At 38.7% G+C, this 13470-nt stretch overlaps 1 protein-coding gene across 1 annotated transcript in view; it reads left to right on the top strand.

Moving 5' to 3' along the window:
* The first annotated feature begins 9351 nt into the window (after positions 1-9351).
* The window catches only part of LOC126986016 (ionotropic receptor 21a-like), a 55092-nt gene continuing 50973 nt past the window's right edge, over positions 9352-13470 (top strand). The window contains exons 1-2 of the mRNA XM_050841702.1: positions 9352-9982; positions 12506-12651. Coding sequence (XP_050697659.1) covers positions 9353-9982; positions 12506-12651 — 776 coding nt within the window. The 5' untranslated portion in view covers position 9352. The remainder of the gene's footprint in view (positions 9983-12505; positions 12652-13470) is intronic.

Below are 13470 nucleotides of genomic sequence, written 5' to 3'. Positions count from 1 at the left end.
AGAGAGAGAGAGAGAGAGAGAGAGAGAGAGAAAGGGGGGTGGGGGAAGATTCACAAGGGCTTAGTCATGTTACGTTGCGAATGAGGGGATTAAGAAGGGTGGGAATGAAAGGAAATGGAAAAATATCAACAACTTTAAATACCCCAAACTGATCACAAGACACGTACACACACACACACACACACACACACACACACACACACACACACACACACACACACTAAACAATTTTCTTCTTTCTCGAGTAAAAAAAAAAAAATCTATATAAACGAAAAACACAGACAAAAAAAAAAGGAGAAACAGAAAGGAGGGAAGAAGGGAAGGAATGGAGACAGACAGAAGTGGAAGAGTTGAAGGAAGGAGAAAGAGGAAAGAGAGAGAAAAAGGTGGCAGGGAAACAGATAATGAGAACGGAGGAAAAAAAAGGAAGAGGAGGGAGAAAGGGAAGAAGGGAAAGAATCGAAAAAAAATATTGAAAAGTGGGAAGGAAGGAAAGGAGACAAATATATAAAAGAAGAGAAAGGAGAAAGAGAGAAGAGAGAAGAAGGGAACGAAGAGAGACAGATTAATGGAAGAAGGGAAAGAACGATAAGGAAGAGGGAGAAAAGAAATAAGAAAGGAAGACATCAGCAAAAGAAGGAAAGAAAAAACAAGGACATAAACAGAAAAAGAAAATGGAGAAAATAAAAAGAAAAACCGTGAAAATATAAACTAATGGCAAAAGTTAGCTCGGCGAAACACGACACCTGCGTGAAAAAAAAAATATCACCTGTCTCACGAAACTAATTAGAACTTTCAGGTTACGGCCAGAACGTCCTCATTTTATCATCATCATCATCATCATTACTATTATTTACTACTACAACTACTATAACTACTACTACTACTACTACTACTACTAACTACTACTACAGCTACTACTACTACTACTGCTACTACCCTAACTTAACCTAACCATTCATAATATCTTTGTTGCTACTACTACTACTACTACTACTACTACTACTACTACTACTACTACTACTACTACTACTATTACTACTACTAACCTAACCTAACCTAACCTAACCATTCATAAGATCGCTGTTGCTACTACTACTACTACTATTACTATTACTACTACTACTACTACTACTACTACCACTACTACTACTACCACTACTACTACTACTAACTATTTATTCTTTACTATTTTTTTCTTTTCTCACATTTTTTTTTCATTTCTTTTTTGCTATCACCACCACCACCACCACCACTACCACCATCACTACCACTACCACCACCACCACCCAAATGTCACACCTGAGTTCACCTGTAGAGAATAATTAACTTTTCTTATCTGATTTGTGACTTTTGACTATTCAATTGAGAGAGAGAGAGAGAGAGAGAGAGAGAGAGAGAGAGAGAGAGAGAGAGAGAGAGAGAGAGAGAGAGAGAGAGAGAAGAAATAAAGAAAGGCAGTAAAAGGAAGAAGGATCAAAAAGAAAGAAAAAAAGGAAAGCAATGATAAGAAAATAGATGAAATAGAGGAAAATAAAGAAAGTAAGGAAGAAAGAAAAGAGGAAAGTGGAAGAAAGAAAAATAAGCAGTGAAAAGAAGAAGAAAGGAGAAGGAAAAAAAAGAGGAACAAAGAAATTAATAAAAAAGAAAAAAAAAGGAAATGAAAGAAGGAAGATAAAGAGGAGGTAGTGAAAAGGAAAGAGGCGAATAAAAGAAGAAAGAAAAGAAGGAATAAAAGGGAGAAAGAAAAAAAGAAAAACATGGGAATTGAAAAATAAAAAGGAGAAAGGAAAAGGGAAAAAAGGGAGAAAGGAAAAAAGGAGAAAGGGGAGAAAAAAAGGAGAAAATGAGGAAAGGGAGAAAAGGGGAGAAGAAAAGGGAGAAGAAAGGGAGGATAAAGGGGGAAGGGGAAAAAAAGATAGAAAAAGGGAGAGAGGGGGGGAAGAAAAGGGAGTAAAAAGGAAGAAAAGGGAGAGCAAAGGGAGAAAAAAGAAAAGGGAGAAAAAATAGAAAAGAGAAAAAGGAAAAAATGGGAGAAGAAAAGGGAGTAAAAAGGAAAATGGAGAAAAATGGAGTAAAATGAAAAGGGAGAAAAAAGGGAGAAAATGAGAAGAAAAATGGAGAAAAGGGAGAAGGAAAAAAAGGGTGAAAGGAAAGAAATTAGGAAAATATAGGAATTAAAAAAGAAAATTAAGAAAAGAAGGAAAAAAATCCGTTTCTAAATAATCAATCTCTTAGTTTATTATTTTTTCCCCTTAAATAATAAAAACCAAGAGGGAAAAAGGGAGGATTAAAGGGAGAGGGAGGAAGGGAGGGAAGGGAAAGAGAGGGAGGTAAATATTGTATAAATAGGGAGATTAAAGCATTAAAAGAGGTAGGGCTGGAGGGAGAGATAAGGAGAGAGAGAAGAGGGAGAGAGGGAGAAGGTGAGGAGTGGAAGGAGAGGAAAAGGAAGAAAGGAAGGGAGGAAGGAAGGAAGGAAGGGAAGGAGGAAGGAGGGATGGAAGAAAGGAAGGTAGGAAGGAAGGATGGAAGAAAGGAAGGTAGGAAGGAAGGAAGGAAGGGAGGAAGGAAGGAAGGAAGGAACAAAGGAAGGAAGGAAGAAAGGAAGGAATTAAGGAAGAAAGGAAGGGAAGGAGGAAGGAAGAAAGGAAAAAAGAAAGAAAGAAAGAAAGAAAGAAAGGAAGAAAGGAAGGAAGGAAGGATTGAAGGATGGATGGAAGGAAGGTAAGAAAAGAAGGTAGAAAAGAAAGAAAAAAAGTGGAAGTAGAAAGTGAGGAAAAGAAAGAAAATATAGAAAAAACAGAGAGAAAGAAAACTGTAACGAAGGAAAGGAACAGAGAAAGACACAACGAATGAGAGAGAGAGAGAGAGAGAGAGAGAGAGAGAGAGAGAGAGAGAGAGAGACGAAAAGAAAAAGAGAAAAGAAAAAAAAAGATAAACAACGAAGTAAATTGAGCGAAAAATAAAGAAAACGAAAAAAGAAAAAAGAAAGAAAAGGGAGAGGGGGAGACAGGAAAATAAATGATGAGATAACGAAAGAGAGAAAGAGAAAAAAGATGGAAAGGAAAAAGGAAAAAAAGGCAGGAAAGGAAATAAAGAAGAAAGAAGAAAAAATGACAACATTGGGAAAAAAAATATAATAACGAAAAAAGACAAAAAGAAATAAAGGAAGAAAGAAAACAAGGACCAATAAAACAAAACAGGAAAGAAAAAGAAAAAAAAAGAAAAAAAAGAAAAACAAGACAAAGAAAAATATTAAAAGGGTGAAAAAAAGATAAAAAAAATAGGAAAAGAAGAAAAAATACCAAATACATAAAACAAGGATAAAACAAGAAAACTAGAATAAGAAAAAAATAAGATAAAGATAAGAAAATTAAGAAAAAAAACAATAAAACAAGTTCCTCACCACCGCGACAACCTTTCCAAAAACGCCTCAAGTTTGCCTTTCTCCCAAACTTGTCAAAAGGCAGTAGAAGGAATGGATAATGAAGGAGGAGGAGGAGGAGAAGGAGGAGTAGATAAGAAGAGGGGGAGGGAGATAAGCAGAGGAGGAGCAAGCTGATAACAAAATGAGAAGGGATGGTAAAATAATGTGATGAAAGAGGGGAGTGGAAGGGAAGGAGATAAGAAGGAAAAGGAAGGGAGAGAAAGGGAGATAAGAAACGGAGGGAGGAGATAGAGATAAACAGAGGAAAGGAATCGAAGGGAATGAAAAAAGATGGGAAGAGAGATAAAAAGAAGAGGAGTGGAAGGGGAGGGAAGGGAGATCAGTAGAAGGGAGCGATGGGAAGGGAAGTTGATAGGAAGGGAAAGGAAGGGAAGAAGAGGAAGGGAAATAAGAAATGGTGGGGAAGAGATGGGAAAGGAGATGAGGAGGGGAGGGGAGGGAGGGAGGTAAAATGAAGGGACGGGAAAAGGAAGGAATGGAAAGGGAAGGGAAAAGGAAGAGAAGGGAAAGGAAGGGAAGGCTAACTTCTTCACTAAATGACTAACTGACTGACTAACAAGATGACTGACTGACTGACTAACTGACTGACTGACTGACTAACTGACTGATTGACTGACTGACTGATTGACTGTCTACATGCCAAAGAAAAGGAGAATATAAATATGGAAATGAAAGAGAAGAAAGAAAGGGAGAAATAGAGAAGGAAGAGAAGCAGGAGGAAGAGGAGGAGGAAGACGAAGAGGGCGATTAGGAAGAAGAAAAATAATTAAAGAAAAAAGGAGAGAAAGAAGACGAGGAAAAGGAGCAGCAAAAGGAGAAGGAGGAGGAGGAGGAGGAGGGACAGAATAATCACAATCCTCAAATTTCAGAAACTTAAATTGGGTTACTGGAGACGGCAGACTGTTAAGAAGGAGGAAAAAAAGAGGAAAAGGGAAAAAAAGAGGTAAGTAGGGACATGTTTATAAGGAAGAAAAAGAAGAAAAGGATAAGTTATTAATATGTCTACGAAAGAAGAAAAAATGAGGAAAAGAGGAAAAAAAGAGGAAAAGTAGGGAGCTGTTGGTAAGGAGGAAAAAGAAGAAAAAAGATAAGTTATTTATATAGTCTACGAAAGAGGAAAGAAGAGGAAAAGAGGAAAAAAAGAGGTAAATAATGAAATGATAGGAGAGAAAGAAAATGAAAAAGAAAAGTTAGTTAATATATTGTCTACGAAAGAAAGAAAAAAGAAGAAAAGGAAAAAAAGGAAAAGAGGAAAAGTAGGAAAATGTTTGAAGGAGAGAAAGAAAAAAAGAAGAAAGAAAGTTAGTTAATATATTGTCTACGAAAGAAAGAAAAAAAGAAAAGGAAAAAAAGGAAAAGAGGAAAAGTAGGAAAATGTTTGAAGGAGAGAAAGAAAAAAAAAGAAAGAAAAAGTTAGTTAATATATTGTCTACGAAAGAAAGAAAAAAAAGAAAAGGAAAAAAAGGAAAAGAGGAAAAGTAGGAAAATGTTTCAAGGAGAAAAAGAAAAAGTTAGTTAATATGTTGTCTACGAAAGAAAGAAGAAAAAAGAAAAGAGGGAAAGTTGGGAAAATGTTGTAAAGGAAGAAAAAAGAAGAAAGAAAAATTTAGTTAATATTTTGTACAGGAAAGAAAGGAAAAAGAAAAAATGAAAAGAGGGAAAGTTGGAAAATGTTGAAAGGAAAGAAATAAAAATTAAAAAGAAAGGTTAGTTAATATTTTGTGCAGGAAAAAAAGAAAAAAGGAAAAAAAGGAAAAGAGGAAAAGTGGGGAAAATGTTGGTAAGGAAGATAAAAGAAGAAAGAAAAAGTTAGTTAATATTTTGTGCGGGAAAGAAAAAGAAAAAAAAGAAAATAGGTATGGAAAAAGAAAGAGAGAAGAAAAAAGGAAAGACGTAAGGTATAGGAATGTTAGTAAGGAAAGAAAATAAAGAAGAAAAAGAAGAAAAAAATTGTTAATATATTGTCTGGGTCGGAAAGGAAGGAAAAAGAGGAAAAGATGATGAAAAGAATGGAAAGAATAAAAGAAGCAAAAGGATTAATTATGCAAGAAAGAAAAGGAAAAAATATTGATAGGAAACTAAGGAAAAGAAGAAAAAAAATGTTAATATATTGTCTGGGTCGGAAAGGAAAGAAAAAGAGGAAAAGATGATGAATAGAATGGAAAGAATAAAAGAAGGAAAAGGATTAATTATGCAAGAAAGAAAAGGAAAAAATATTGATAAGAAACTAAGGAAAAGAAGAAAAAAAATGTTAATATATTGTCTGGGTCGGAAAGGAAGGAAAAAGAGGAAAAGATGATGAAAAGAATGGAAAGAATAGAAGAAGGAAAAGGATTAATTATGCAAGAAAGAAAAGGAAAAAATACTGATAAGAAACTAAAGAAAAGAAGAAAAAATGAAAAGACGATAATAAAGGAAAAGAATAACGAAAGAAAAAAATCATGTTAGAAAAAAAGAGAAAAAAAAGTTATTCATATATTGTTCAGGAAAAAAATGAAAAAAAGAAGATATAGAAAAAGAGGGGAAAGAAGAAACAAAGAATAAGGTTACTCATATATTGTCCATGAAAGGAGAAAAAAAAGAAACAATAGACGCACTAACATCATAGCCGATCCAGGATTCAGTACGTTTCCTAACTTATAGGCGGTAATGTTATAATCGCATACCGTAAAGAATCCTTATAACCAAAACTAACTAAAATTATGAGTGTTCTTTTGTTTGAACAGAACATTGAATAAACAACAGAACAATATGAAAATACGTTAATATTTTATACGACAACTGTAACGGTGTACCGGGGGGCGTTTAAAGGGCGTTTATTAAGACTTCAGCTTCCTTAAGGCGAATATATTCTTAGCCTATATGTACAAGGAGCGTCGGAGCGAGAGCGACTGCCGTTGTGTCAGTCGGACTCTCGTGAAGGAGTGACGAGTTACAGATTGGAAAATAATGAAGTTACAATTGGTCACGTACGTCAAGGTGACCTCCCGGCACTATGAAATGCTTTGTATACAAACTGAGACGGTAAACACTGACGGACGACATTCCTATAAGGTGGCGTGATCTATCTGTCGTGGGTTTTTTCCATTGGCAATTGTATGCCTAAATAATAATAATAATAATAATAATAATAATACATTGATATCCTACTATAACACAACTTTGGGCCGAGGCACGCCATTTTGCGGGTGTCAGATACCTTAAAGAAGCATATTTTGATGTCATTTATTGTGCCTTCTTGAGCTTTCATGATTATCTATTCGTGTATATTTCATGGAGGCATAACTTACATTGCTACTTTCAGTTTTACTAGTGACTCGAATTTGCGACTGTTTAGCACAATAGAATTTCACACAGGTAAGCGAATCAGACACCACAGAAATATTACCAGTGTGTGTATGAATGAACACCAAGATAAGCACATACTTTCTTTCTTTTATTCTTTCCATTCTTTTCATCATCTTTTCCTCTTTTTCCTTCCTCTCCGACCCAGACAATATATTAACAACTTTTTTCTTTTCTTTCTTCTTCTTTATTTTATTTCCTTACTAACGTTCCCATACCTTACGTCTTTTCTTTTTTTCTTCTCTTTCTTTTTCCATACCTATTTTCTTTTTTTTTTCTTTTTTCTTTCCCGCACAAAATATGAACTAACTTTTTCTTTCTTCTTTTATCTTCCTTACCAACATTTTCCCCACTTTTCCTCTTTTCCTTTTTTCTTTATTTCCTGCACATAATATTAACTAACCTTTCTTTTTTTTCTTTCTCTCCTTTCAACATTTCCCAACTTTCCCTCTTTCCATTTTTTCTCATCTGTAGGGTGTCTCGTGGATCATTACCCCGGTAGCAGCGACGGGCCAAATTTGTGCCATGATTTTAACCCCCCAAAATAGATGATACATAAACTGATCACAAATACTTTGATATATATTATGAAATAGTTTGTGAGTGATGATTTTTTTCTCATTTTTCTCGCTTAGAGGGACCATTAAGAAACATGATCCCCGCTGGTACCGGGTTAATAAATAAAACAAAATATCGGGATAGGCTACTCTTTGCCCACTACCGCCGCTCGAGGCACAAAAACAGTCCCTCTACCAAGTCTGTACCCCACATTTGGTGATGTTTGGCGCGCCTGTTAAATCAAGTGTGTGTTTTCTTTTTCTCTTTTTCTTCGTAATAAGGACAAAGACGTGAGGAAAGAGGCGTTTGAAATCTTTTAATATGGTGTTCGAATCTCTCTGCTTCCTTCTGTCAGTTCAATTTTTCTCTTTCCATTTTCTTTTAGCCCTAGGGAGGAGGAGGAGGAGGAGGAGGAGGAGGAGAAGGAGGAGGAGGAGAGGAGGAGGAGGAGAAGGAGGAGGAGGAGGAGGAGGACGGGGGGGAAGTTAGAAGAAGAAGATGAAGAAGAAGAAGAAGAAAATAAAGAAGACAGATAATTAAATGAAGAAGAAGAAGAAGAAGAAGAAGAAGAAGAAGAAGAAGACAAAAAGATGATGATGATGATCTAAAAAGACAAACAAAAAAAGAAAGAAAAGAGAGAAAAGAAAGAAAAAGAAAGAAAAGAAGACAAACTTAAAAGAAAATACGAGCTTCTAACGGCTGGGAGAGAGAGAGAGAGAGAGAGAGAGAGAGAGAGAGAGAGAGAGAGAGAGAGAGAGAGACTTGCTAACTTCGTCAAAAAAAAAAAAAGCCACAGAAACCTACGACTCTCACTCTCTCTCTCTCTCTCTCTCATATAAGGGGCACCTGACCTCTTCCTCTCTCACAAATCTAAGAGGAGTGACGCTAAACTCCTCCTCCTCCTCCTCCTCCTCCTCCTCCTCGTCCTCCTCCTCCTCTTCCTCCTCCTCCTCCTCATCGTCTTTGCCTTTCACATTCGCGTTTGCATAATCTTCCGCGTCATGTACGTAAAGAGAGAGAGAGAGAGAGAGAGAGAGAGAGAGAGAGAAAATCGTGAGTTGCTTTTCTTATTTTCTAACTTTTCTTTAATTCTCCTCCTCCTCCTCCTCCTCCTCCTCCTCCTCCTCCTCCTCCTCCTCCTCCTCCTCCTCCTTCTCTTTTCGTTCGTCTCAGTTATTTTTCTCTTTTCCCCTTTTCCTTCTTCCTTCTTTCTCCTTTCCTCTTATTCCTCTTTTCGTTCTCTCTTCCTCTTTTCTCTCTTCTCTCAGTGTTGTCTTCTTCCTTCCACTCCTCCTCCTCCTCCTCCTCCTCCTCCTTTTCTTCCCTCTTCTGTTTCGAATTATCTCATTATTTTCCTTTCAATTAATATCATTTCTCTTCTTTCACTCCTCCTCCTCCTCCTTCTCCTCCTCTTTTACCTCTTCCATCTTTCTCTTCTTCCTCTTGACTTCGAAATCTCCTCCATTCCTCGTTTTTATTCCTCTCTCCTCCTCCTCCTCCTCCTCCTCCTCCTTCTCCTCCTTTATCTTTCTCTCCATCATATTGACATTTTAATCTCCTCCTCCTCCTCTTCCTTTCCACATCTTAAATCTTCTCCTTTTTTCTTCCTCTTCTTCTCCTCCTCTTCCTTCCCATATCTTTTATCTTCTCCCTTCCTTCCTTCCTCCTCCTCTTCCTCCTCCTCTTCCTCTCCACTTCTTTGATCCTCTCCCTTCCTTTCTTTCTTCCTTCCTCCTCTCCCAATTCCTTTTCACACCTTTTATCTTCTTCCTTTTCCTTCCTCCTTTCCTCCTCCTCTTCCTCTCCACTTCTTTACTCTTCTCCCTTCCTTCCTTCCTCCTCCACTTCTTCTTCCTCCTCCTCCTTTATCTCTGTCTACATCATATTAACTTCCTAACTCCCTCCTTCTCTTCCTTTCCATATCTTCAAACTCCTCCTCCTCCTCCTCCTCCTCCTTCTCCACCTCTCACACCTCTCTATCTTATCTCCCCCAGGTGGATGCTCAGGTTAACGAGATCCCGCGCACCTTCTCATCTCACGCTGCTGTGGCTGTTGACGCACCTGAGATCAAGGGAGGCTGCGGCAATCAACACACAGGTACACACGACACCTGAGCAATGGGCCCGACAGGTGTTCAAGCCCTCGCAGGTAACACCAACACCTTCCAGCCTCCCCGTGACCTTCCCCAGCATCCCCCCTCCCCACCAGCATCGTGATCTTCGGGAAGGCATATTCTTGGGAGATGAGAAGAGAGATGCCGATGGAGATGAGAGAGTCTTGGGAGATAAAGAAGGAAGAATGCTGGATGCTGAAGAAACCCGGGAGATGAGTGAAAAGCGTGGAGATGAAGATAAAAGGCGAGGAGGAATGCTGGAGGCTGTAGAAATACTGGAGATGAGTGAACAAAGAGGAGATGAAGAATATGTGAGGCGAAAAAGGATGCTGGATGCTGAAGAAACCCGGGAGATGAGCGAGAAGAGAGAAGATGAAGATGGGAGCTTAGGGAGGATGTTGGAGGCTGTTGTCAAGCGGGAGATGAGTGAATGTCAACTACTGATTGCCTTCGACAGTGCCTATGACAAACCCTTCGTTCTGGCACCGCTAATGGCGCTGCCCAACCCACGCCAGGTGAGTTAATGAGTGCAATTAGACGTACAGGATGACTAGTTGATCTTACACTAAAACTTCCTCGTGTAGTAATTAGATGTAGTTAAGGTAATGTAATAATGTAGAAATGTAATGATGTGAAAGTGAAAGCAGGTGGTCATATACACCTGTAATTCTGTGTAAACGTAGTCACCTGTAATTAAGAGCAGACGAGTTAATTAGTCACGTATATGCCTTGAAACTGAGTGTAAGTGAAAGTAATTAATCAGATATGTACCTGTAATTAAGTGTAAAAGTAGTCACCTGTAATCAAGGGTAGACGAGTTAATTAGTCATGTACACACCTTGAAATTTAGTGTAAGTGAAAGAAACTAATCAGATATGTACCTGATATTAAGTGTAAAAGTAGTCACCTGTAATCAAGGGTAGACGAGTTCATTAGTGACCTATACACCTTGAAATCGAGTGTAAGTGAAAGTAATTAATCAGATATATACCTGTAATTAAGTGAAAATAGGTTAATGAGGTGTGAAATTTGGGTGTAATAGGTTAATCAAGTACCAAAAGTCTGCGTAATGACCCCAAAGCGAACACTGAACACTAATTACTCACTGACAGACGTACAAATGATAGCAATTAACATCATAAACATTGACAAACTGTTTATCTGAATTACAAAACCTTTAATCAATTATCGAAGTTAATTATCAAAGCCATACACTTCTTCTATTATTATTATTATTATTATTATTATTATTATTATTATTATTATTATTATTATTATTTGTCTTTCTCTAATTAATATTCAGGTGTGCAAATTCAATGGTTAGTCAGGTATGTGTGGAAATGCAGGAGGGTCATTATACAGGTAATCTAGACTGAATTACCTGGATTATGTGGGTTATGTGTGTGTGTGTGTGTGTGTGTGTGTGTATTGATTTGACCCTGACCATTACTGTGTGTGTGCGTGAGCGTGTACGTCTGAGTGTGTGTGTGCGTGCGTGCGTGAAATTATTCCTTCATCCTAAATTCCATCACGTTCCCCTTCCCATCTCTCTCTCTCTCTCTCTCTCTCTCTCTCTCTCTCTCTCTCTCTCTCTCTCTCTCTCTCTCTCTCTCTCTCTCTCTCTCTCTCTCTCTCTTTCTTCACTCTTTCTCCCCTCTTTCTTCCTCTCCCCTCTCTCTCCCTTTTTTTCTCTCTTTTTCTCTTAATCCTCCCCTCTTCTTAACACCTAACCCTCAAGCGTCACTAAAACACATAAGTCTCCCCTTCTCTCCCCTTGTTTTCTTTCTCCTCTTCTCCCCTTCTCTCCCCTCCTTTGCTCCCCTTACCCTTTGTTTTATTCACCCGTCTATTCCATCTTTTTACACCTTCCTCTTCTTCCAGTTAATAAATTCTTCCCTTCTCTGTTTTTTTTTTATATATATATTTTCCTTTTATCCTTTTATCCTCTTCTTCTGATTCTATGGCATACCCTAAGCCTTTAAAATTACCCTTAAGTCCTTCATAATCCCTTTTTGTATCTCTTCCCTTCCCCTTTTTTTCTCCCTCCCATCTCCCTTTTTTTTATCCTCTCCCATCTTCCTCAAACGATTTCTCTCCCCCTTTGAAATTTACTCAAAAAATCCACTAGCTCTCTTTTCTCTTTTCCCCTCACAAAGATAATTCCCCTTCTTCCTTACTGTCCCCTCTTCCTCTCTTTCTTCTTTTCCCCTCTTTGTATATTTTTCTCGTTTCTTCTCCTTTTTCTCTCTCTCTCTCTCTCTCTCTCTCTCTCTCTCTCTCTCTCTCTCTCTCTCTCTCTCTCTCTCTCTCTCTCTCTCTCTCTCTCTCTCTCTCTCTCTCTCTCTCTCTCTCTCTCTCTCTCTCTCTCTCTCTCTCTCTCTCTCTCTCTCTCTCTCTCTCTCTCTCTCTCTCTCTCTCTCTCTCTCTCTCTCTCTCTCTCTCTCTCTCCATTTTTTTCTGTATCCCACCGCTGCCACCAGTGTAACTATCTCTCTCTCTCTCTCTCTCTCTCTCTCTCTCTCTCTCTCTCTCTCTCTCTCTCTCTCTCTCTCTCTCTCTCTCTCTCTCTCATTTCTTTCTAATTTCCTTTCTTTAATATTCCAAATCCCTTTTTTCCTCTTTTTTTTCCTCTTTCTGTCTTCACTTTTACCTTTTTCTCCCTCTCCCTTTTCTTCCCTTACCACTTTTCTCCCTCTTTCCCCTCCCATCTCCTCCTCCCCTTTTCTTTCTCCCCTTCCCTTTCATCCCCATTCTTCCCCTTTTATCTACTTCCCTTTTCTCTCTCCGTCCTCTCTCCTACTTACCTTTCTCTCCTTACCTACATCTCTCCTTTCCTATCTCTCTCTCCTTACCCCTTACCTACCTCCCTCTCCTTACCTATCTCCCTTTTCTCTCTCCGCCCTACCTCCTACAAACCTCTTTTCCTCCCCTTTTCTCTCTCTCTTCCCTTTTTCTTCCTTCTTTTCTTCCTATCCCCTTTTCCCCTCCTCTCTCCCCTTCCCGTCACTAATACCCTTCCCCTCATCCCCCTTCCCCAGGTGGTGAGGGTGCGGGAACTGGATGACCTGCTGGGGGTGACCTGGGGAACGGAGGGCTGCCGGGGGTACCTCATCCTACTGGGGAACGCTGCCCCCCTCCTGAGACTGAGTGAGGGGGAACAGCTGACCTGGGACTATAGAGGGAGGTGAGTGAGGGGAGGGGGAGGGGAGGGAGGGATGTGAGGGAGGGTGGAAATTGGGTGTGGGGAGAGGGGAGGGAAAAGAAAGGGGAAAGGGGAGGGGGAAAAAGAGGAAAGTGGAGTTGGAAAAATGGTGAAGAGAGAGAGAGAGAGAGAGAGAGAGAGAGAGAGAGAGAGAGAGAGAGAGAGAGAGAGAAGACAAAAAGAAAAGTTGTAAAAAGGAAAAAAAGGAAAAGATATCCCACAGAAACTAGAAATCAGAGAAAAAGGAGAAGAAATGAGGAAAAATACAAAGATGGGAAAATAGGAAAGAGAGGAAGAGGGAAAAGTAAGGAAAGGGGGAAAGGAAATGAGGAAAAATGGGGAAATGGGAGGGTGGAAAAGGAAAAAATGGGGAAAAAAGGGAAATGGGATGAGGAAAAAAAGAGGAAAAGGGAGAGGAAAAGGGACAAGAGGTTTCTCAGTCTGTCTATTGGTGTATCTATCTATCCTCTCTCTCTCTCTCTCTCTCTCTCTCTCTCTCTCTCTCTCTCTCTCTCTCTCTCTCTCTCTCTCGAAACATAAATAACAGAAAACGATAAAGGATATAAAATAAATAAACGAGAGAGGACAAAACAAACAACGACGGAAATGAAATGAAAAAAAAGAAAACAATATCGGAAACAAAAAGTAAAGTAGGAGGAAAAAAAGAGGAAGAATAAGAGGAAAAGAAGAGGAAAAAGAGTAGGCGGAAAAAAGAGGAAAAAGAGTAAGAGTAGGAGGAAAATAAGAGGAAAAAGAGTAGGAGTAGGAGGAAAATAAGAGGAAAAAGAGTAAGAGTAGGAG

This window comes from Eriocheir sinensis, chromosome 61, assembly GCF_024679095.1.
Source record: "Eriocheir sinensis breed Jianghai 21 chromosome 61, ASM2467909v1, whole genome shotgun sequence".
NCBI classification, from domain to species: Eukaryota; Metazoa; Arthropoda; class Malacostraca; order Decapoda; family Varunidae; genus Eriocheir; species Eriocheir sinensis.
This window is presented reverse-complemented; position numbering and strand designations above follow the sequence as displayed.